The sequence below is a fragment of the Crocuta crocuta genome, unplaced genomic scaffold (assembly GCF_008692635.1).
Source record: "Crocuta crocuta isolate KB4526 unplaced genomic scaffold, BGI_CrCroc_1.0 scaffold343, whole genome shotgun sequence".
In the NCBI taxonomy this organism is placed as follows: domain Eukaryota; kingdom Metazoa; phylum Chordata; class Mammalia; order Carnivora; family Hyaenidae; genus Crocuta; species Crocuta crocuta.
The window spans coordinates 4,281,439-4,307,719 of record NW_027532679.1 but is presented as its reverse complement, the minus strand read 5'-3'; the positions used below and the strand labels follow the sequence as shown (position 1 = coordinate 4,307,719).

General features: G+C 35.7%; 1 protein-coding gene across 2 annotated transcripts in view; it reads left to right on the top strand.

The window, feature by feature from the left end:
• Positions 1–25,911, top strand: part of RNF145 (ring finger protein 145) — a 57,701-nt gene extending 31,790 nt beyond the window's left edge. For both annotated transcript variants that reach the window (XM_077780788.1, XM_077780789.1), the window contains exons 5-11: positions 4,008–4,243; positions 6,971–7,146; positions 9,908–10,048; positions 13,771–13,953; positions 20,650–20,797; positions 21,687–22,043; positions 24,298–25,911. In XM_077780788.1, the coding sequence (XP_077636914.1) occupies positions 4,008–4,243; positions 6,971–7,146; positions 9,908–10,048; positions 13,771–13,953; positions 20,650–20,797; positions 21,687–22,043; positions 24,298–24,684 (1,628 nt within the window). In that variant the 3' untranslated portion in view covers positions 24,685–25,911. The remainder of the gene's footprint in view (positions 1–4,007; positions 4,244–6,970; positions 7,147–9,907; positions 10,049–13,770; positions 13,954–20,649; positions 20,798–21,686; positions 22,044–24,297) is intronic.
• The last annotated feature ends 370 nt before the right edge of the window (positions 25,912–26,281 follow it).

Genomic DNA, 26,281 nt, shown 5'->3' with positions numbered 1-26,281 from the left:
TCTTTGTCTTTCATGGGATGGTAGTGTTTCTGAAGCCTGGATTTGAATCCTGATTATATTAAGTGAAGATTTATGAATACTGATGTCTAGGCCTCATCTGAGGCTGATTAAACCATAAATTTTACTTAAATATCGAGGGGGTCCTTAACTGATCATCTCTTTTGAAGTAAGTTAAGTTGTTGATTGGAATCTCTTTAGGGCTTACCAGCTGGTATGTTTCACAGTTGGTATGTTTCACAGTTGGTATTCAAGTGGGATTCAAGTTCTTGGATATTTGTATGTCTTTTCACTTGGACTTGGTCATTTTCCGCAAAGAGGAATCTTTCTGTCCCCTGTAGGGAAGGCCAGTGTCAGTGACTAGAATGGTAACAATAAACATGGCAGCATGTTTGGATATCTAGAAAGATTTCATCTCTCGGTGCAGACTTTTGTTTTAATTCCCTCTTTGCTTTTGAGTATCATACTTCTGCTCTGCGCTGTACGTGATGTCCTGGAGCCTGTTGCAGTCTCTCCAGTAAACCTCAGTCTTCCCCTCAGGGTGGGGATAAGAGTAATGGCTTAGCTAAAACCACAGTCAGTTGCCTCCTATCTCTTAGTTTTCTGCCCTCTAAAATGTTATCATATCTCATGGGATGGCCTCTCCTCCTGTTTTGTTTTGCTTTTATTTTTTTTTTTAGTATTATGAGTTTTCCTCCTATTATGCCTTTATGAATATTTTTCACATTATTTAATATCAATTCTTTAAAGGCTAAAATTAATATTTGTTGGAGAAAATGCCACATTATAACATGGTAGATTGTTAATGTTTTTAGCTTCATGTAAAAATGGTTGCCACTTTTGTATTCTTATAACAGTAATACCGATTGAACACAAACAAAAATCTCAAAAGTATTTTGCCCTTCATTGGCAAGAAGGAAGAAAATTTGATTATGTGAGTCTTAATCTGGAAGATAACATGTTCAAGAATTTTCATAAAATTCTTTTTTTTTTTTTAATCTTTTTTTAATGTTTTATTTATTTCTAGGAGAGAGAGAGAGACAGCGTGAGCAGGGGAGTGTCAGAGAGAGAGGGAGTCACAGACTCCAAAACAGGCTCCAGGCTCTGAGCTGGCAGTCAACATAGAGCCCGATGCGGGGCTTGAACCCACGAACCGTGAGATCATGACCTAAGCGAAAGTTGGACGCTTAACCGACTAAGCCACCCAGGCGCCCCAAGAATTTTCATAAAATTCTAAAAGGAGCAATGAGAGGAGACTTGTCCAGTTAGTGAAATGGGACAGTGTGGTACTGTCATCAGAGTAGATCACTGGGGAAAAAATAGCAAGTTCTAGGGTGCAAGGGTAGCTCAGTAGGCTAAATATCGGACTCTTGGCTCTTGGTTTCAGCTTATGTCATGATCTCATGGTTCCTAAGGTTGAGCCCTGCATTGGGCTCCCTGCTGACAGCCTGGAGCCTGCTTGGAATTCTCTCCCTCATCTTCCTGCCCCTCCCCCACTCAACACACGTGCTCACTCACTCACTCTCAAATTTTTTTAAAAAAGTAGCAAGTCCTGATACTCAAATATATAAAAATTTGAAAGTATACTAGAGGGGCATTTCAAAGTAATGAGAAAAGAATTGGATGATTCCAGTAGCTAGTTTTGAGACAACTGACTAGGGGCGCCTGGGTGGCTCAGTTGGTTAAGCCTTGTAACTTCGGGTCAGGTTTTCACTTCTCATGAGGTTCATGGGTTCCAGCCCTGCATCAGGCTCTGTGCTAACAGCTCAGAGCCTGGAACCTGTTTCTGATTCTTTGTCTCCCTCTCTCTCTGTCCCTCCCCTGCTTGCACTCTCTCTCTATCAAAAATAAACAAACATTTAAAAGGGCAAAAAAAAAAAAAAGGGACAAACATCTGGAAAAACACTTAGATCTTTTTTTGTTGTATATTTTTAATATTCAGCTACTTGTTTTCATTGAATGCTGCTTTTTACTATGACAGTCTTTTTCTTTCTTAGATTTATCATTTATCTCTTTGAAACTGTCTTTTATCCCTTGAATTACCATTTTCTCAGATCTTTTGTTCTGTTTGTTTTGGTCTTTGTCTTTTATAAGATAGTAGTGTTTCTTAAGCTTAAATCACCTGATTATATTAAGTGAAGATTTATAAATACTGAAATTCTAAAATATTCTAAAATAAATTCCAATTTTACCTTATTCTAAAATAAATTCCAAATGTATTAATTTTTAAAGAATACTAAAAGAAAACCTAGGTGGGGCACTTGGTTAAGCGTCCAGCTTTGGCTTAGGTCATGATACCCTGATTTGTGAGTTTGAACCCTATGTCAGTCTCTGCAGACAGCTCGAAGGCTGGACCCTACTTTGGATTCTGTGTCTCCCTCTCTCTCTGTCCTCCCCTGCTCACATTCTGTCTCTCTTCCTCCCAAAAATAAACATTAAAAAAATTTTAAAAAAGAAAAAATGTAGGTGATTACTTGTATAATCTTGAGTAGGAGGGCCCTTCTGATTAACCATGGCACCAAAGGTAGAAACCATCAAGGAAAAGGTTTGATAGGTTTGACCATTTACAGTAAAAACTCCTGTAAGAGAAAAAATTTAAAAAATATTTAAATAACACATTGGGAAAATACAGTCATATGACATAGGAAATTAATATCTTAAAACCTAGGAGGCTACATTTCCCAGTAGAAATGGCCAAAGAATGTAAACAAGCATTTCAGTAAATAATTGCAGATTATTTTTATGTACTTATTTATAATTGGTAATCAAAAAAATGAGAGTTAAAAAAGCTTAGGAAATATTCCTTGCCCTTCCTTTCCTTAAATTATTTTTACTATTGGCAAGTCAGTGGAAAAATGGGCACCCTGTACACTGGGTGTTTTGTTTCTGTAGGGCAGTCTGATTTTATGTGTCAAAGTCTTAAATGTTTCTTCTGACTCAGTAATTCCGCTTTGAGGATTTTAGTCTAAGAAGATACTAGGAAATGTGCTCCAAGTATACGAGGAGGTCATAAGCGATAAACATCTAAGCCTGATGTTTAAACAAAGCATTTTATAATTATGAACTATTTGAAAACAACCAAATGCTAATACTGTGTATTCAGTGTAATACACCATACAACTAAAAAACCAAAAAACCCGTGTATATGTTTATTGGTATGGAGAGAGATACATGTATTATATGTATTAACTGAAAAGAAGTGATCGTAAAGTAGTATATACACTATAATCTCATTTATATAATAAAACATTTGTGTATTGTGTAGAATAAATCTGGAAAAGTAACAGTATGAATAGCTCATTTTTATTGAGCACTTACTAGGTTTCAGACACAGTGCTTAGACTCTGTATGCGGTGCTTTTATTAATGGACCAAAGATAGTGGATTATAAGATATAAGAGATTGAGTTTATTTCTCTTTTTATTTCTCTGTATTTTCTAACTTTTCTATAATCATGCATAATCAGCTGAGAAGAATTTGTTGCTTAAACAAAGTTTTACTTTATTGAATCCTTTAGGAAGAAGGCTTGCATGGTCCGTAAATGTAATTAAAGCTTGAAAATTTCGGAATAAATTTTGTTGTGTCTTGATCTTAGAGAAGTAACTGTGTCTCTTGGATTTTATGCTTTTAACCTATAGATCAGAACAGTTAAACATTGATGGGCCTTTGTAAAAGGAGCTCTATATAAATAGTAGTGACTGAATTATAATACTGAACTAGACATTAAGAAAAATGTTTTCTGTATTATATATGTTATCTGAAATGTAATGAAGACTAGTGGATATTTATGCTGCTGTTTTCAGATCAGTACCTAGGGAATTGATGCTCAGAATTGACAGAACATATGAATATGCAATTATGGTCAGATGAACTAAAAATTTGATTTATGCTGTTATCTAAGAGATCTTAATTAAACTTTTTCAAAAGCTGTATCATCATCCTTATTGGCAGTGTCTTTTGTTTTTATTTTGTGAATACCAAATCTTAAATGCATTCTCCTCCCCATTTTAGGTCAGTTGGTGGTGTGTACTTTATGCTCCTGTGTCATGAAAACGAAGCAGATTTGGCTCTTTTCAGCCCACATGCTTCCCCTGCTAGCACGACTCTGCCTTGTTCCTCTGGAGACAATTGTTATCATCAACAAATTTGCTATGATTTTTACTGGATTGGAAGTTCTCTATTTTCTTGGGTCTAATCTTTTAGTACCTTATAACCTTGCTAAGTCTGCATACAGAGAATTGGTTCAGGTAAGATTCACAACCACACACAGGTCGATAAAATTCTACATAACTATTAGTTATATTAAACATTTAGTTCATTGTTATTTCACAGTCATGGTTATGGTCACATTCTGTTGGACAGTTTCTAAATAGCAACCTAATTAGGAACATCTGAGATTTTTTATTATGAACTGTTCTGTAGAGAGGCAGTAAAGTGATTCTGTGGAAACAGAGTGTCTGGATTTTGACTCTGGCACTGTTGTTTACTAGCTATGTAACCTGGGGATAGTCACTTAAGTTGGTTTATCCATAAAATGGAGCTAATAATAATAGTTGTACTTAACTCATAGGGTTGCTCTGAGATTTAAATGAGTTCAGTGCTAGGCAGATGGTATTCTGTATGTGTTGAGTATTATAATAAAGACCAAAGTAATACAGAATTGAAAACCTAGAGTCAAATCCTGGTTTTTCTCCTGGTCATAATCCTTTAACTACAGTTTTCCCCCCAATGTTTGCCTAATTTATGTAAACTGAGAAGTTAAGTCGTTTTAACATGATGGATTTTGCTTAGATACAATGCTTCTGGCTATCCTACTTTTTTCAGCCTTTGCTCTAAAACAGATTATTCCCAGACGGAAACAATAGATATTTAACTATTTACATTTGCCTTAATTGATAAATTTCAGTATATGAAATAGATACTAAAATTGACATTGAGCTATAAAAACAAAGTTAAATGAACATTATTTTCTACCTCTTGACTATGTGTATATGACCTTAAGGTACAGGATGCTCTCAGATTGACCAAACTGAAACTACTAAGTAAAGTAGGTTTTTGTTGTTTTTGTTGTTGTGTTGTTGTTGTTGTTGTAGCTGTAGCCCCAGGGACAGATTTCCCAGAAAAATTTTCCTATACTCTTGGCCCTAGCCTGATTCTGCCTTCTTTATTCATCTTATGTAATGATTAACTTGGGCAGTTTTCCTAAAAGTAGGTCTTTCAGAGAAGAGGAAGTTATTCTCATACTTAGGGAAGAGCTATTTCATGGGGAAGCTTTGTAGTTGCATTCATAGTAAGAATGACTACTATTTTCCTTTGAACTCAATCTTGTGGAGCTATCCTTTATAGGAAAACAGAAGACAGGAAGTAAACATTAATTGGGTACTGTTTAGTCATTATAAGAACAGAGCCCTCATTTTTCAATGTCATGTTTATCTTCTTGGTTGCCATTAAGATTCATGCATCACTAGATGTTGTAGTTGAAAATAAATTATAGGTTATGAAATTCACAACCTGAAAAGAATTGAATAGGCAAGAAATAGCTATTAGGCTTTTAAGTCATCTGTCTTTTGAATGGAAAGGAAAAGTACTCTCTACCTCTCAATGAACAGTTTGCTGCTAATAATAATTTTTCAGGTAGTTGGACAATTTGCTTTTTCTTTCAATATTTTCTAGTAGGGGAAAAATAGAAGTTAATCTTGACTAGATTTTAAAAGAAGCATTTGATTTACAGATGGAAAGAATTTATTACTAAAATATATTTTTTATAATTTTTAAAACATGTTTATTTTTGAGAGAGAAAGAGTGTGAGTGGGGGAGGCGCAGAGAAAGGGAGACACAAAATCTGAAGCAGGCTCCTGGCTCTGAGCTGTTGGCAGAGAACCCAACACAGGGCTTGAACCACAAACCATGAGATCATGACCTGAGCCAAAATTGGATGCTTAACCGAACCAACTGAGCCATTTAGGTGCCCCCACCCCCACTGTGACAAGAATTTAAATTTAGAATAACTTGCATATCAGTCTGTTTTAACTTAATGCTTAAAAGATCTTTATCTACCTAGAGATAGGTATTAATTAGAAATCAGAATAACTTGAAGTCCATGTATTTTAAGATATTTGTAATTTATTGACCTGTTCTGGTATCACACACAGTTTCAGCAAGACCATTTAGTTCTGTAGCTTAGAGTTTGTAGAACACTGTTGTGTTACCAGGGTTTGGTCCCTGGCATAGTAACTCCAGAAACTTGGTTACATCTGTGCTCTTAGGCTGAATCAGATTATGAAAATTGATTCTTCCTAATCATTCTCATAAGAGATTATTTTATAAACTAGAAAGCTAATTTACTTGTTAGTAGATTAGTAAACTATTTTTACATGTACCTTTTTCCCTGGTGTTAATGCACTTAGCAAACCAAATAAATTGAGAAATGTTGTTTGAAAAATACATGGGAATTGAGTTATCAGAGAGTGGGGGGGACGACTTGCTAAATATCTTCTCTTTCCAGTAGATGAAACTCCAGTGATTATTCTATCTTCCATCAAACTGTTTTTCACCTATAACATTTCCTGACTAAATCTTGAAAAATTCTTCCTTTTATATTGTCTGTTTTTCTAGCCACTCAAGCACTGTTGCATCATTTATGGTAGTCCTGATCATTATGATTTAGAGATGAGTAAGTTTACAACCTGCTTTTGATGTAGTTGTACTCTGAGAGTGACTTTACTCTGAACCATAAGGGCAGTTTGTGGTCATTTGATGATTGTGTGCCAAATATTAATAGTAATGAAAACTCAGTGAATTTTTTAAAATATGGTACTTATTGTATGTACAGAGAAAACTTTAAAGGAATTTATCTGAAACAACCTTACAATGAAAGAAAAGCTATTTAAGTTTTCTCTTTAAGTATTTTTTTGTGTTTGAATGTGTTTGCTGAAGTCATACGAGATGTTTTCCTATCTTATTTTCTTATTCAGGTAGTAGAGGTATATGGCCTTCTAGCCTTGGGAATGTCTCTGTGGAATCAACTCGTGGTCCCTGTACTTTTCATGGTTTTCTGGCTCGTCTTATTTGCTCTTCAGATTTACTCCTATTTCAGTACTCGAGATCAGCCTGCATCACGCGAGAGACTTCTTTTCCTTTTCTTGACAAGGTAATTAAGAACATGTGATACTATACATAATCTTAGAAAGAGAAAACTTTGATCTAGGAATAGTTAGGTTTTGCAGATTAACTTTTTTCCAGTTAAATTAGAGTACCCCATATTTAATTGAAGGATTTTCATTCAGTGGATACCTCTGTCTGGCAGTAAACAGAGGTGCTAATGTCAAGGTACCTAGCAAATTTTAAAAATATTTTTTCAATTTTGAGTTAAATTATTGGTTGGGTAAATACAAGAAAACATGTTACTAAAAATAATTATTTACTGAGTATTTAATATATGCCAACCACACTACTAAACACTTTTCTTCACACTGAATCTTTACAGCAACCCTGGGAGATAGGTACCTTTATTATCATTATCATTTTAATAGCTGAGGAGACTGTGCCAAGAGTAACTTGCCCCAGGTGACACTGCTTAAACAGTGCCGACATCAAATCCCATCTGAGTTCAAACCCTATGATTTACTCTTGTGCTATGCCATATCTTTTTTGTTTATTTATTTTGAGAGAGCAAGAAAGCACAAGTGAGAGAGGGACAGAGCGAGGGAGAGAGAGAACGAGAGAAAATCTGCACTGTTAGCACATAGCTCAACATGGGGCTCAAACCCACAAACCATGAGATCATGACCTGAACCAAAGCCAGATGCTTAATCGACTGAGCCACCCAGGCGCCCCTATTCCATGTTATTCGTAATGTTTTGCTTCATTATTCAGATAGTCAAATAATCGGTGAAATGAGTATATCCCAATACTTTGCTACTTGCCCCAAAGGAATTCTAAGACTCGGTTTTTAAGATTTAGATTAAAAAAAAAAAGTCTTAAGATCAGAGTACTTTTTCTACTAATGTATCTTTTTTTGTGAGCTTATGCTAGATCTGTATTTGTCATTTTTTCCACTCTTGAGTTTGAATCTCAGGCCCCCAGTCTAGCACATGGGGGTGTGTGTGTGTGTGTGTGTGTTATATATGTCTTCTTTGGTACATAAAGGCAAGAATGAAACTGTCCTTTGGGAAAATACATATGAACAGATAAAAGTTTAAGTTTTCATTAATAGAGTGAGTCATTGTTTCTTGGCCAACTAAATTACGGGGCACTGTGCATTAAGTGGTGTAGGGAAAATGTTACACAGAATGAAATGTCAATAAAAATGACATAGGACAGTACCTGATTTAGTAAATAAGTAGAATAAATGTATTGGCACTGAGTGATTTTGTACTTTTTAAAAATTATTTTAAATGTTTATTTTATTTTTTATTTTTTTAAATTTTTTATAGTTTATGTTNTTTTTTTTTTTTTTTTAATTTTTAAATGTTTATTTTTGAGAGAGAGCTTGAGCAGGGGAGGGACAGCGAGAGGGAGACCTAAAATCTGAAGCAGACTCCAGGCTCTGAGCTGTCAGTACAGAACCCCATGTGGGCTTGAACCCATGAACTGGGAGATCATGACCTGAGCCAAAGTCAGACGCTTAACCGACATAGCAACCCATGTGCCCCTGATTTTGTACTTTCTGAAAATAACAGCTATAATTGATAATTAGCTTCTGTAAACATGCAATAAATTGATATCAAGTATATTTTGATAGCCTACTCATTATTAATGAATTTCACTGCTATTGATATTTATGTAATTACTATGGAAATTTTGTGAAGAATTTTATGATGATCCAGTAGGTAATTCAACTTAAAGAGAAAAGAAATAGAGTTCTGTGGTTAGGATAATAACCTAAGCATGGGACTGGGATTGGTCGTGTTTTAAACCAGATTATTATTAGAAAAGCACAATTAGATGAAGTGTAGCATAGTGTAATAGGCTTAACAAATCAGTAAGCTATGAATGAGTTTGAATTTATTTATTTATTTAAATGTTTTATTTATTTCTAGGAGAGAGAGAGAGACAGCGTGAACAGGGGAGGGTCAGAGAGAGAGGGAGTCACAGACTGAAACAGGCTCCAGGCTCTGAGCTGGCAGTTAGCACAGAGCCTGACGCGGGGCCCGAACCCACGAACCGCGAGATCATGACCCATAGCGAAAGTCGGACGCTTAACCGACTAAGCCACCCAGGCGCCCCTAGTTTGAACTTATTTAAAAAGTAAAAAAATGATACTGAGATTTTATTTTTTGTTTTTTTATTTAAAAAAATTTTTTAATGTTGATTTATATTTGAGAAAGCGACAGAGCACGAGTGGGGTAGGGGCAGAGAGACAAGACCGAATCTGAAGCAGGCTCTAGGCTCTGAGCTCTCAGAACAGAGCCTTTCGTGGGGCTTGAACCCACAAACCGTGAAATCATGACCTGAGCCAAACTCAAGATACTTAACCAACTGAGTCACCCAGGTACCCCTAATACTGAGATTTTAGATGAGGTTTAGGTGTCTTGCCCAAGTAATTCTCTCTGTTCCTTTTTTTTATACACACACATAATTGTATGTTTCTTAAGGTGTGAACAAAATTTAAGCTCTTACTACATTTGAAAGAGATGATAGATAAATAAAAATAGACTTTGTTTCAGATATAGTTCTATTATACTAAATATTTGCCAAAGAGATTTTTTTAAAGGTGTGGGTTAGGATAATAATAAGAATAGATTTAAATTATTAGTGGAGTGGTTAGGTGATTTTACCTCAAATTTTAGTTTGGGGTGTTTTAATTTCTAAGGATCAGATCAAGCTTGATGGTTATTTGAAGTCTTAAGATGGTTTTATTTCCAGGAGAAAACGTTGATCTGTCATTACCCCTGCCCCCTCTTTTCTAGTATTGCTGAATGCTGCAGCACTCCTTATTCACTTCTGGGCTTGGTCTTCACGGTTTCCTTCGTTGCCTTGGGGGTTCTGACACTCTGCAAGTTTTACTTGCAAGGTTATCGAGCTTTCATGAATGATCCTGCCATGAATAGGTAAGTTCTTGACTATGAATGTCTCTAGAAATTTAAATGTTATATATAACTTGAAGAAGTAATGATGAATTTCAGAGGAAATGGAATTTTGAGGGTTTTTTTTTTTAATGGTTGAAATTGGATTAAAAAGTGCTTGCTCGGCAGCACATATACTGAAATTGGATTAAAAATACTATGAAAAATATAACTGGATTTCCAAGTGTAAAAGATGGATTTTTATTGTTTGTACCTATCAATATATACAGGACACTTTCCTAAATTTAAGAGATTTTTAATAGCTTGTTTTTTCCCATTTGAAGTTAAGTGTAGCTGTGTTAAAATCAAATTTCTATATTTGTCTTTTTTCCTTAAATAGTTTATTGTCAAGTTGGTTTACATATAACACCCAGTGCTCATTCCAACAAGTGCCCTCCTTCATGCCCATCACTCTCTCCCCCTGCCCCCCCCAATCTGCCCTCAGTTTGTTCTCGGCATTCAAGAGTCTCTTATGGTTTGCCTCCCTCCCTCTCCCCAACTATTTTTCCCCTTCTTCTCCCACTTTGTCCTCTGTTAATTTCCTCCTAATCCTCCTATACGTGCAAACATACGGTATTTGTCCTTCTCTGCCTGACTTATATCGCTTAGCATAATAACTTCTAGTTCTATCCATGTTGCTACAAATGGCCAGATTTCATTCTTTCTCATTGCCATGTAGTATTTCATTGTATAAATATACCACATCTTCTTGATCCATTCATCAGTTGATGGACACTTAGGTTCTTTCTATGGTTTGGCTATTGTTGATAGTGCTGCTATGAACATTGGGGTAAATGTGCCCCTGTGCATCAGCACTCAAATTTCTGTATTTGATACTTTCTTAATTTTTTATGTTTGGGCATAATTTTGATACTGATTAAAGTTTCAATCAGTATTATTGCATTAATGAGAATGCAATAATAGTTCATCTAGTTGTCATTAAATCACTAAGATCAGACATTGGGAAACCCTATTTCTGGAACTTGTCATAATTTGTTATCTTAATAGAAGAATTTTTAACGGTTTTATTTATATAAATTTAAGTGATCTCTTAAAGTCTTTGAATCCTTATGGAATATTTCAGAATTAGTAGATGGTGAGTACCTTGTAAATTGGAAGAAACATTTTTTTTGGTGTACATTAGTTTTTTTTATTAGAGAAGAGAAAAACTAATACTTTGTAATCTTCCTGCCAGTATCAGCTAACACTTTTATAATGGAAAAAAAAGGGGGAGGGCCAAGAAAGAAAAATAATTTATGTATAAGCTCGCCAAATTCATACCATTCAGAAAATAACAAAATGGGAAGTGACAACTTCCTCCCGCTGCTTGCCATTTCCTTTCCCCAAAGGTAACAGCTGTAGATGGTTATTTTAAATTTTCTTATGGGGAAAATCCATATATAAATATGTACATACACACATATCTATATATTTGGTTCATTCCCACACTATAAACAGTTCTGCACCTTATTTTTTCATTTAAATATTTTTTTAGATTATTTGGTTTTTAAAAAAATTTTTTTAATGTTTTATTTATTTCTGAGAGAGAGAGAGATAGCGTGAGCAGGGGAGGGTCAGAGAGAGAGGAAGACACAGAATCTGAAGCAGGCTCCAGGCTCTGAGCTGTCAGTACAGAGCCCGATGCGGGGCTTGAACCCACGAACAGTGAGATCATGACCCGAGCCCAAGTCGGACGGTTAACCGACTGAGCCACCCAGGTGCCCCAATTATTTGTTTTATTGTGTCAACAGAGACATCCTCATTCTTTTTGATAAAGGCGTACTATTCCAAAAATTAAATGTATTTCTTTATTTTTTATTTTGCTATTAAAAATGGCGCTATGAATATCTTTTTATATGTCTCTCTTTTTTAAACTCCTAATTAGGAAAATTTCAAATTAACAAAGTTGAGAGAATAGTAAAATGAGCCTCCATATACTTGTCACCCATCTCCAGTAATATGGCCAGTCTTCTATCATGCATGCCCTTATCAGCCCCACTCATTGTGTCCCCTCTATAACTCTCGGCTGCATTTATTTGGCACAAATCTCAAATATAATACCATTTTACCCATAAGTATTTCAGTCTCCTATGAAAAAACATAACTACAATAGAATATTCATTCCTAGTAAGAGAAAAATTCCTTGGCCTCAAATTACCAGTTGGTGTTCATATTTTCCTGATCTTTTTTTTTTTTTCAGATATTTTATTTGCTCAGCTTCAGATCCAAATAAGGCTCATATTGTAGTTGGTTAATATCTTTTAAGTCTCTTTTAATATTTATGACCTTGGTGTCTCTCTGTATTTTTTTTTCCTTTCATTTTATTTCTTGAAGACACTAGATTGTACTACTTAATTTTTCAGAATCTGGATTTTGCCAGTTGTATTAGCACAATGTCCCATAACATGTTCTCTTACTATGTTTTCTCTTACATACAAATTTTTTGTAGTACATCCATAGGGTAAATTATTACCAGTAAGATTATTGAGTTGAAGTGTCTGTACATTTTAAATTTATTAGCAAATTTTTCTCCAGAAAGGTGTTACCTGTTTTATATCAACATTAGTGTCCCCATTTTTCTCAGATTCCTTGTCAGTGCTTGCTTGGATCATCCAGCTTTGAAATATTTGCTAATTTATGGTTTTGAAAACTGGACTTAATCCTTTGCTCATTTATTTGTGAGAGTTATTTATAAATCAAGCCAATAAGATAAAAAAGGTCTCTAAAGATTTTGTGTATATTTTCCAAATGGAAATTGAATTTCAAAAAATTTGTATTTGTGTCTTGTAGTTCTTATGGTCTGCTTAAAGAGACTTTTCCTACTTCAAGATTATGGAGACATTCACCTATGATTTTATATTCTGTAGTCAAGAAAAAGCCCATGATATAAACCTATAATTCAGTGGATATCTAGCTGTATTCATGTTTATTTCATATTACAGAACTTTCCTTTCAGAATAAAAGTCAAATTATTATTTACCTCTTTAAGATACAATTTTGGCTTATTATAGTTTATACAAGGGCATTCTGTAAGAAATTGCTTAAGAGCACATGGATGGCTCCGTCAGTTAGGCATCCAACTTCGACTCAGGTCATGATCTCACAGTTCTTGGGTTCGGGCCCTGCACTGGGCTCTGTGCTGACAGCTCAGAACCTGGAGCCTGCTTTGGATTCTGTGTCTTCCTCTCTATTCCTCCCTTGCTCACACTCTGTCTCTGTCTCTCAAAAATAAATAAACATTAAAAAAAAGAAAAGAAATTGTTTAAAATTCAGTATCACTGTTTTTCCAGCATCCATTTATAGTCTCGTGATTTTTTAAATATCTGAATTTATTGCTGCTTTGGTAGTGTTTTATGAGTAAGGGAACAAATGATCTTTTGGGAGATGGAAATTTGGTAGCAGATTTTTAAAACATTCCCAATTAGCATTTCATAGTTCATCAGATTTATCTTTCTATTCCCATGTCCCACATTGCTGAACATTCATTAGCAAAGCCTAATTAGAACACTTTTATTTATCTTAGAAGTTGCTTTTATTCTTCTCATTGTATTCTAAAATACGCATACAGTGGTATATTATGACTATGTACTACTATTATATCCATGTTGTATGTTACATGTGTTCACATTCTGATGAGGATTATTTGCTCTTGGAATGAAATGAGATTCTGATTATTTGTTTTTTCTGAAAACGTATGCTTTTTTTAGAGGCATGACGGAAGGAGTTACTCTGTTAATCCTGGCAGTACAGACTGGTCTCATAGAACTACAAGTTGTTCATCGGGCGTTCCTGCTCAGTATTATCCTTTTCATTGTCGTAGCTTCTATCCTTCAGTCAATGTTAGAGATTGCAGATCCTATTGTTTTGGCACTGGGAGCATCCAGAGACAAGTAAGAAACTCCCTAAAATTTTTTGTAATATTCTTTGTAAAATATATAGATTTTGTCTGAAAATATATTATATAATGTTTCGAGACAGAAAATGGGTGGAGGAATAATTGGTATTAGCTTAAGGTGGCAAGTTTACATTTTTATTTTTTCTATATGTTTGACATTTCTGTTTTTTTTCCTCTCAAGATTCCTGTAGTTAGAAATCACATCAAAGGCCATGTAATCAATTACAAGTCAATGTTTTTCTTTTTCAGAGATATTTAATACTTCTTACACTTGTCCAATTTTAAAATGAAAAATGGAAAGCATAAGATTTAGTCCAAGAAATATATCAAATAATCTTATTTTGTGTAATGCTCAAGCAGAGAAAGCATTGAGAGTAAGGAGAAAATCATTCGAAGAGAGAAATAAAGGCTCTTAGGCAGTCATAAAGATGGGCGTTTATGGAATAACTGCCTCATCTGATGGCATTTTAGACCATTTTGCAGCTTACTGACGTTTATTGGGGCTTCTTGATACTTTCTGGGACCAGGTGAAATTAACAGCTGCATTCATGTTCATTCCATATTACAGAAGTTTTCTGTAAAATTTTTATCATTTAGCTCTTTAAGGTACAATTTTGGCTTATTACAGTTTATACAAGGGCATTCTATAAGAAATTGCTTAAAATTCAGTATGACTGTTTTTTTCCAGCATCCATTTATACTCTCTTGATATTTGAAATATCTGAAATTAATTCTGAATTTAATTCTCTCTTTTGGGAGATTGAATTTGGATAGATTTTTAAAACATTCCAAATTAACATTTCATAGTTCATCAGATTTATCTTTCTATTCCCATATCCCACATTGCTGAACATTCTGAAATTTTTCACAAATGGTAGAATGGCTAACAGAATCAATTTTAATTTAAATAAGGTCTTTGTTTCAGATAATATTAATCATTACAGTTAATTATAGTTATTTGAGATTTGGCTTTGAGGGTTGAAGTATCTCAATAGAAACATTTAAGATGTTGAACTTAATGGTGAACTCCCTTTTAAATAGCCACTTAAGTGATGAGGCTGTCAGTATAACACTATTTTGTCATTTCTGGGAGTATCATTTAGTAGTATTAATTATAATAATTACTTAGGCATATATTAATAAGACTAATATAATACTGTAGAAAGTTTGGAAAAGAGAAAAAAAGTCTGTAATTCCACTGCCATAAAAACCATTAAATCCAGTTCTTGTTCCCTCCATGGTGTTGAACTAGTCTGTTTATTACTGACTTCTTCCTCCAAAGTCTCATGCAGAGGAAATTTAGAAGGAAAGGAGGAAAACTGAGAAGTATGAGAAAATGTAACTTATTAGAGCTGACTCAAGAGGAATTTAAAAACCTGGATAGTTCTGTAGCTATTAAAGAAGTGGAGGCAAATGGTAAAGATCTTGACCCAGATGGTAGTACAGGCAAGTTCCAAACTTTGAAGGAGCAGATTATCCCTATTTTAAACGTGTACTTCCAGACAATGGAAAGAATACTACCCAACTCCTTCTGTGTGGCTAGTATAATCCTTGTATTGAAATCAGATATACAACTTGAGAAAGATAAGTTTTATTTCACTCATAGTAGGAGGTACTGTGAAGCTTTTGTATTATTGGCTCAAGTGTAGACAGTTGTTGAGCATTGGAACAGAGAGCCCCCAAATAGATCCGTGTATGCAGAACTTCGGTAGGTAACAGAGGTGGCATATCAGATGGGTGGGGTCAGGTGGTAGTCCTCTGTAATGTTGCTGGAAGAAAATGGCTTCTGTTTGGAAAGGATGGAATAAGTTCCTATCTCACACTGTAATCAAAGGATCAACTCTGGAATTTTAAGAGACCTGAAATTTCAAAACAAAAAATTAAAACTCTACATAGGCTAGCATATTTTGGACCTTCAAATAGGAAACAGTCTCTTAAGCTGACAGAACTGTTGTGAAAGGGAGACTAGGAGTTAAGAATGACTGTGATTGTGAAAGCAGAGTCATAAATCTAACTATTAACATTAACTTTTTAAACCTAAAGTTAACATTAACAAACTAGGAGAAGATACTCCCAAGTATTTACATCCACCCAAGAATTGGTATCAGTACACAAACAGCTCAGATGAGCAAGAGAAATGGATGAAATATATATTTATCTTTAGGCTTTTAGTGAAAGAAGAAACACATGACTATGAAGAGAGGTGCAACCTTTTTACTGATGGGGGAAATGTAAATCAAGACCACATTGAGGTACTATTTTTAACCTCTGGGATTGGCAAGGAATAAATAAATAGGAAGGAAGAAGGGAGAGAGAAAAGAAAATCAGCTGATACCTAGGGTGGAGGGAGGTCTAGATCACAAGGTGTCCCTGGTCTCTGGTGGGAGTGTAAAGTGTAATGACTTTGGAAACAGCTTGGTCATTATCGCCTCCTACGTATATACTCTGGGCATTCTTGCACATGCTCAGTAAGGACATGTAGAAGAATGTTCAGAGGACAATTCGTAGTAGCAAACATCTGGGAACAACTTAAATGACAAACAGGAAAGTGGGTGAGTAAGTGTGATAATAGTCACAATGGAATATTAGAAATATAGTGACACACAAAACATTAGGAGTGATTCATAGCATTATAAAGTTAAAAAGTAAGTCCAAAAAGATGGCAGTATAGAATATTATTTTTATGTTAAAAACAAAAATGTAAAATCTATTCTTTAGGAATACATACAGGTTAAACAAAACTAAAAAAAGGGAAGCAAGCAAGAGTGTAAAGAACACTTCATTGTGGGGAGAGAGGCAGGGTATATGGAAGAGGTGGGCTTGACCATATGGTTAAATGGGGTTATTGTCCAGGCCCTCACTTCTGTCTGAGGAGATGGGCTCGTGAAGGCTGCTACAATATTTAAGATAACTAATTAGGTTATTAACTCAGTAAAGAGAGGGATGCCCACAAACCAATAGCAGTAGTGCATTCTGAATCAGGGATTATGATTAATTCAGTGTGCCGAGTTAATATTAAAAAAGGAAATGAGTAGGTTAATTCTAAAATTCAAGAAATAAGATTGATAATTCATGAAATGTTGCTTCTATCTGTCATTAAAGAAAATAATTATTAGGGGGAAAATCCTTACATGTCTTTGGAGTTGCTTAGACTAGAGGTAATTTCCAGTGTTTAACTTAAAAAGGTATCTCAGTTTTAGCCATAGAGATATTTGTTGACCTTTATCTGTAAATTTTATTCCAGGTTTTAATGGAATTTTAGGACAATGGTCTACTTATTCAAATTACATAGATTTTCAAATGACAAACTTTTAAGAAAATGGATTAGTGTGTTTATAAAGTGTGTTTTATAGTGCTTAACCTACTCGTGGGATGAGGTTTCAGTGTCGTTTTCTGCTATTCTTAGAGAGAGACAGCATGAATGGGGGAGGGGCAGAGAGAGAATCCCAAGCAGGCTCCACACTGCCAGCAAACAGCCTGTCATAGGGCTCAAACTCACAAAACTGTGAGCTAATGACTTGAGCTGAAACCAAGAGTCAGACTTAACGGACTGAGCCGCTCAGACACCCCTTAAATTAGATTTTTATTGAATTTTAACTGCTTAAATAAGGATATAGATGTTTGTGTATATAATATACACACCTCTATGTGTGTTTATGTGTATATATTTTTGTGTGTTTGTGTGTATACACACTTATGCCAAAATTAGACCTAAATTGAAACTCTTGGCATAATGTTGTATATGCATCTCTTGTATGTGTATAAATATATGCTTATATGTAAATATATACCTATTTTATATAAATGTATTGTCTACCTTTCTATAAAATACTAAATTTGTTTTGCATCTCAAAGCATAACTACCGACAAGTTTATGTCTCTTCAGAAAGTAGAAATGTTTGCAAGAAAAGATGTAAAACAGTTCTAAAGTGCTTGTCTTTAATTTTTATCATAATAATTCACTTTCTTCTCTGAATTACTAATTATAGGTAGTTCCACACAGTTTAGCATTTAACTTTGTATGTGATTATTTTTCCTCCCCACCTATATTATAGTTAAAGGTAGAAGGGGTGATTTATGGCACTTTTTTTTTGGTGTCCTTGAGACAACATGGATTTGAGATCACAGATGCTGATTTTTAATTAAAACAGTTGAACTTTTTTGTAGCCATGAGCTTTAAACTATTTTGGTTGAAATCTATATTTCCTTGTAATGAATTTAAATAAATGTTCATGTTTAATAGGAAATCATTAATAATTTTAAGTCTTGATACTCACTTTACATAGACTGTAATGGAGTTTTGTGTTTCTAAGAGAGAGGAAGGCTGTTTTGGGTTCATGGTGTTTTCTTTCTAGATTTGTAATCACTATGTTTAAAAAAATTAACTTTGCCTTTTATTTACCCAGGAAATAGAAATAGCTAATGTCTTTTTTTTAATCCCTTGTGGTGGCCCTCTATCATCTATTTACTTGGAAATTGGTTATATAAAGTAAATAGTTCTATAAGTAAACCTGCAGGGGGGTGGAAATCACACCTTTTTTTCCTGTTGCACAAAGATTTTTCAAAGTTCTAATTAAGACACTTGTTGGGGAGGGTTTTTCTTTATCTTCTAGAACTTGGTATACAGTCTGTTTTAAATTGGGATATATTTACGGAATGATTTATTAAAATATTCTGATGGATGAAGAGGTACACAAAAGGAAAAATTATGTTCCTTCTCCTTTTGACATAACTACGGGGTTCCTCCAGTATATGTATTCCACTACTGATGAATAGGGTTCAAGTGGAATCAGAAATGAAGGGGCGCCTGGGTGGCTCAGTCGGTTGAGCATCCAACTTAGGCTCAGGTCATGTCACGGTTTGTGAGTTCAAGCCCTATGTCACGCTCTGTGCTGACAGCCCAGAGCCGGGAGACTGTTTCAGATTCTATGTCTCTTTCTCTCTCTCTCTGCCCCTCCCCTGGCTCACACTCTCTCTCTCTCTCAAAAATAAACAAACATTAAAAAATTGGAAAAAAAAAAAAAAAAAAGAAAAACTCAAGTCTAAGAAGTCTGATTTGTTGGGTGTCTTAAAACCACAAAGTTATACTATATCTAAAAAGTATATGTGTGTCTATATGTGTATGTGTATACACACACACACAACACACTCGTGAGCACATACTGAACTATATACAAAGTATATATATGTAATTATTCCCCCATGAGATAACCATAACTTTTGTCCTGCTTATATCATAGGGCTTTGCATTTGAGTATATATAGGTAGGTTACCAAAAACAAGATAGTAATGAAAACAATTTGAAAAATATCAAGCAGAAATAAATTTTCTAATTTTATTTGGCACTGACTTCATACAAGCCTTTATGCTTAAAAACTGAGCCATGTGAAGAAGGAGTTCTTTTTTTCAAGGAGTTTAAATTTGGGTGATAAGACATTTTTGTGGGTATGTACATATATATTATTTAGATAATAAATATAAGCAAATAAAAATGTTTAAGTATACAGTATATAAATATCTGTATAATTGAAACAATATTACAGTTTTTTTTTTTTAAATTTTCTATGTTCCTTTATCTTTGAGAGAGAGAGAGAGAGAGAGAATACATGTAGGGTAGAGAGACAGGGAGACACAGAATCCAAAGCAGGCTCCCAGGCTTTGACCTATCAAAACAGAGCCTGATATGGGGTTTGAACTCCCAAATTGTGAGATCATGACCTGAGTCAAAGTCGGACACTTAACTAACTGAGCCACCCAGGCACCCCAAAACAATACTATAGTTTAGTGATTGGCTGATACCAGTGTAAGAATTCTAAGAGGGATGGTGATTCCTGGAGAAAGGATTCACGTTACCTATCTGTGTGCACATATTTGTTTAGCTTGAGATAGCCTAAGGGTTTACAGTAAAAGAGAATGGGACAGAGGCATGTCTAGTGTAATGTAAGTGTGTTTGTATTTTTCTGGGAATATAATTAATGAACCATCTTTGCCTGTAGTGAGGAAGAGATGTTGACAAGTTTGAACCAAAAAATTGAGAGTAGAGGAGCTCAAATGCCAGGCTAGGAAGTTTAGAGCAGGTTTTGGCAGTATTACACTAGCAGAGCTGTAGGAGGATCAGTCAGGCAGGCCACGTCCAGGATAGATCAGGGACCAGGAGAGGAAGACTGGCTAGTAGGTCCTAAAACACAGTGGTTCATAGTTTTTTGCCCCCAACACTGACAGATGCAAGGATGAGTATAGCTGTTCACTGGAGAACCATTCCTCTTAGTAATATTGTACTCACAGTAGGAGAGATTTTCACCATGGGATACTGGGTGGGGAGAAGATGTCTCATGACTTAAAACCACAAATTACTCTTAAAAATGTGTTAAGGCTTAATGCTACAAAAGCCTGGAATCACTTTGGAATTGGTAGGAATGAGAATCGAACTGAAAGTTAACTATGGGGGAGAGGGGATAATTGATGGTACTTGGCAATTGAATGAGTGTATAGAGAAGAGGTGAGTCAGGGGGCTTTGAAATACCAAGCCTAGGACACGTTCCCTGAAGTCTAGTACAGTGACTGGCATGGGGAAAGGTGCTCAGGAAACTATTTGGGAAATGTAAGCACAGTCCAAGACCTGTCAGTTGATAATGTGATTGTTTTGCTCCTGGGTGACAGACACTTTAAAGGAATACTTTTCTTTCTCTAGGAGTTTATGGAAACACTTCCGTGCAGTGAGCCTTTGTTTATTTTTACTAGTGTTCCCTGCTTATATGGCTTACATGATTTGCCAGTTTTTCCATATGGATTTTTGGCTGCTTATCATTATTTCCAGCAGCATTCTCACCTCTCTTCAGGTAAGCCTAGGAGTAACTAACTTTCTGCAATAACTGATTTTCTTATTTTCCTTCTTGAAAAGAAATTAAACTTTTTCAAGATTAATGATTAGAAGTAGCCTGTTTAGGTGATCACTTCCCAACTTATTTATTAGAAAACATTACACTGATTTGAGTATAGGAGTTAGATAGATGATAGGTTACTAGAATACCAGATTGTCTATGTCAGTGTACTTTTTTTTTTATCAAGGTAATTAAGCTTTGGTGTTTTTTTAAATGATACAGAGATATTGTGTAAAGCTTCAAATTGATAAGGAACTGTAAAATATTAAAAGACTTTAGCTTGTTTGGAGCACATATTTAAAGTAAATACTCAAAAATATCCTTTGTTTCATGATATATATAAATATATGACATATGCATGTATATTACACATGCATACACACAACTCATATTGCCCTGGAAATGAAAAGCTTGTTGTAACCTGAAGGTGGATTTTTGCTGCTTGATCAGTAAAAAAGTAAAAGAAAATACAGCACTGGCAACACAGATTTACTCATTGTTCCCTGTAGGGCTAAAGGTTCTTTGAAAGTTGAGGAACATGTATGACTACAGAATTAGGACAATTTAGATAGAACTTTAATGAGTTTTGGTGGTCTGGGGAATAAATGGAAAGGATGAGTCAGAAACTAATCAATCATTTTAAGAAAGTTATGTCTTGAGATGTGACTTTTTGGTAGCAGATGCCTGGATTACTGAGATCATCCACATTTTAATAACACCATTGTCTCCTCTAGATATTAAATATGGCATCCAAAAAGTGTTTACGAATGTTGTTATTGCTTTAAGTCTATGAAAAGCCTTTATTAGTGGTCATATTCTGCTTTATAATACTGTATTTTTTTCCCAGGTTTTGGGAACACTTTTTATTTATGTCTTATTTATGGTTGAGGAATTCAGAAAAGAGCCAGTAGAAAACATGGATGATGTCATCTACTATGTGAATGGCACTTACCGCCTCCTGGAGTTTCTTGTGGCCCTCTGTGTGGTGGCCTATGGTGTCTCAGAGACCATCTTTGGAGAGTGGACAGTAATGGGCTCAATGATCATCTTCATCCATTCCTATTATAATGTGTGGCTTCGGGCGCAGCTGGGGTGGAAGAGCTTCCTTCTCCGCAGGGATGCTGTGAATAAGATTAAATCCTTACCTGTTGCTACAGAGGAGCAGCTGGAGAAGCACAATGATATCTGTGCCATCTGTTACCAGGTAACTTGCACTGTAAGAGTCCATTTGGGTGGGTCATACGATGTATTCCCTGGGACTTTAACCATTTCTGCCTAAATTTCTAGGCAGAATTATTTCCTGGGTTATTAAAAAAAAAAGTTCTCAGAAATTATTAAAGACCTGATAGAGTATTTCCATTTTATTTCTAAACTAAGTTTTTAATTTAGTCCAAGTTGTAATTTGTTGTTATTTTCAACATTGCTCACCCATAAATAAAGGAAAAACAGGTCAGGTGTATTTTATATTTACTCCTGAATACACACACACACACTCACACACACACAAACACACACAGATATATGTACTATCAAATATATACTATCAATCAGGAGTTAGCAACTTCTGAAAAGTGGTGTGTCAAGATTCTCACTCTTTTTCCTTCTGGTATTTCCAGGGTGGGGAGGAAATATTTGTTTACTTAACATAGTTGGGGAGAGTATGTGTTTACTTGTGGGTTGATGGATATCTGAGATGGAGACAGGCCTGTGTGTATGCAAATGGGGATCGAGGCAACCAGTTGGTGTGGCACGATAGCTGGCCTTCCTGGCATCGTTGGCATTTGTGCCATGAATAGCTGATGATTGCCTCCTATTAAAAATGAAAGATAGTATTTAAATGAGTTTGGAAATATCACAACAAAAATGGGCCTAGAGTTTAGTCCCCAGTAACTTGTGCAAGGGGGTGGTTAAGTAGCAGCTTTTATAGTTAAACTGTACTTTCGGAAGTATGGACAGAAATTAAGGGCAACAACAGAAAGCATTCCTTTAAAATTGCTCTTAAAGAGCATATGCTGGTGGAATAAAACTTCAGGTGGTGTCAGTGAGTATGTATGAATGAATATTCTTTCTCCAAGGCTGCTCTACAGTTTAGATGGGGTGTGTATATCTGTGTGTTTAAGACTATTTAGTATAAGAATTTTGACTAAGAGTTAAATGCAGCTACCACTTTTTTATTGTTACTAGAACATACTCACGAAATAATATTTTCCAGGGTGTTTTTTGCATTTGGGGAAACTAAGGAATATTGTAGGTTCCCCCCAAGTGAAGTAGCCATTGTCTTAGTTCTGGTTCCTTTGTGCTTGGTAGCCCTGTTTATGCAGGACAAAGCATGTCAAAGACTGGGCACATCAGCTTCAGCAGCCCATGCCTAAATGTTCCATCTCTGGGATGTAAGAGTCCTCTTTTTGTATTTCCTGTTGTCACATCACTTTTTTTGAGGTGCTAGAACTACCTGCTGATACCACACAGAAAATGAAAGTTAAATTGCTTAACCTCCCAGCTGGCTGCTTTTCCTTGGATGGCTTTCTGCTTAAAAGTTGACTCCCAGGTGTTAACCAGTTTTTGGCAAGGAATTTCTGTAACAACTATAGCTCCTTGTTTTGGGACTTGAAACAAAATTAATGGTTGAGTCACCAAACGTATATTTTTACAGTTGAAGCATCATGTCCTCAGCCTGAATTCTTCAAATATTTACTCTTTGGCAAGGAATATTAATGCAAAGTATACCACGTCTTTCTTACTGCAGTAGTTCTCAAACTTGAGTATGCATAAAAGTCACATGGGTGGCTTACTGTAGTTATAGATTTGTGAATGCCATCTTCAGATATCCCAATTCAGTAGGTCCGGGGTGGCCCAGGAATGTGCATGGTTAACAAGCACTCTGGGCAATTGTAATGGAAGTTGAGAAATGCTGGTTTATATGGACCGTATCTTGAAGACTGTGTTAATAACATTGTCGCTAATGAAATTGCTGCTTCCTTGCCAATACCCTGGTGTTATGTGGCTGACTTTGTCTCCTTGCCAATAATTTCATCATGGAATAATCTGTTCAGCTGTGTTGAAGCATAACTATGGAAAGTCCTGTCTTCATCAGATTTTCTGAGGTTCTAATTACACTCATGCCATGCCGGGGGAGACCCACTAATCACACTGCAATAGTTGCGTGATGCTTGTGTTTCATACTGAGCCAGAAGCCAGTTAAGTTAGTTTCTTTCTCATTTTTGGTTTTCCTTTTTTAATTACTTGGGTAGTGGTTCTTGCTTTGTTGGTATAAAGGGGTCTCTGATGGCAGGAGGAGTATTACTATAATCTAAAGTGAGTTTTATTCTAAGATCTATGTTACAAATTTTATAGGGGGAACTTGTCTGAAAGAAATGTTGGAACTAGAACTTGTGGGATTCACAGCCAACGATTTTAGATAATAGGCATTTATGAGGTATCTTTCGTCCCTCTCCTAGGACATGAAATCTGCTGTGATCACACCTTGCAGCCATTTCTTCCATGCAGGATGTCTCAAGAAATGGCTGTATGTCCAGGAGACATGCCCTCTGTGCCACTGCCACCTCAAAAACTCCTCCCAGCTTCCAGGGTTAGGGACGGAGCTGGTTCCACAGCCTCATGCTGGAGCTGAGCAGAACATCGTGCTTCAGGAAGGTACTAACCCTCCAAATGAAGAGCATCCTCCAGAGACTGGGATGCAGGAAGGTTGTAGGGACAATAACGAGTGCATAGCCACAAGATCCGATAGCCAGGAAGGGACTTGTGATCCTAAGAAATATCCTTTTAGTGCAAAAGATGAAGTATGTCCTGTTGAGGTCAGCCCAGAAGAAAAGAAGCAGAAGTAATGCTTTGATACTCTGGAGAAGTTAACTCACTATGAAATTCACGCTCAGATTTGAGGAATGAATGTATGAGATGATGAGGCAGGAAGCTTGACATTCCAAGGATCTGATCCAGGAAGTACTCTCAGTGGAGACTGCTGGCTTTCATCCCCTTGACATTGTGGGAGAAATTTTGCAATGTATGCTAATCAAAATGTATTTCTGTATCCTGTGCTGATACTTTATAGAGGTTTGCAAAGAAAATTCAACCTCAGCAGCTTCAGAAACTGCCCTTGACTTGGAAGGGATAAATAAAATCAGATTTGAGTGCTTGAAAGGGGCTGAGGAAAGGAGGATAAAGAGCATCAGGACAGCATGGGAAGAAGCAAGCTGAAGCGGAACAGACCTCTCTCTCTATGGAACAGGATCATTCTTGTTACAAAGTAGGAGTAGTGACGGGCCCTTTCACCAACCCCTTTCCCTCAGTTAATTGGGACTCGGGATAATTGAGTTTTGTACAGCACTGAAATGAAATCAAAGACGTAAGAGCATTGTTTGTATTCAAAGATTGAAGCACGCTCATACTTCGTATGTGCTTTAGGGGGTGGGTGGGCACTTGGGCCTTGTGGGTGCATTCATGTAATCTGAGACTCTTGAACTTTATGATGGAGTCTTCAACATTCTGATGTATATGAAACTTTTGTTAATATATTGTATACTGTGTTGGCTGTGTGAAGTAAACTAAAACTCTGATGAACACTTTGGGGTCCACGTTTGTGTAGGAGACCAGAGTGGGAAGGGCTTTAGGGCACTGATAGAGGCCCTTAAGTGTACTTTTCAATGCTGCGTAATGTTTAATTCTTGCAACTGAATCAAAACAGTGTTAAATTATGGCAATATTTGCACTTTGGGAATGAGTACATAACTGTATGATCACATTCTGCAAATGCCACTTTTAAAGCTGTTAATAGACTTTGCACATTTTCTTTGACAAGGATGTGTCATATTTAAATTTTTACATTCATCATGGCTACAGGTAGAACTGGGGAGGGGGGAATGTAATTTTTTATGGGAATTTTGATATGAAAAGAAACTAGTCATTTATTTATACAATAGGCTTGGCTCAAAAAGTGTTTTTCAGACTTGATATTCCTAATGTGGGATGTGACTTTATTTTATTTTTAGTAGCAAATTTGGATGTAGACTGACAGACATAGCTGAATGTCTTAATAAATTTAAATTTGAAGATAACTATATTTTGTTCCTGTGATGATTATTAATGTGAAGTGTTTGAAATTGTGTTCTTAGGAGGTTTTGTTTTTATCCAACCAGGTTTCTTTTTTCTTTTTTTAAATATTTATATATTTTTGAGAGAGAGGGAGACAGAAAGTACACGTGTCAGGGAGCTGCAGAAAAAGGTAGAGAGAATCTCAAGCAAGCTCCATGCTATCAGCACAGAGCCTGACACAGGGCTTAACCTCACAAACCATGAGATCATGACCGGAATTTAAATCAAGAGTCAGAACCTTAACCTACTGAGCCACCCAGGCAGCCTGATCCAACCAGGTTTCTTGTATCTTGATCCTTGTCAAAAATGCCCGGCAGGTGGCAAAACTTTTTG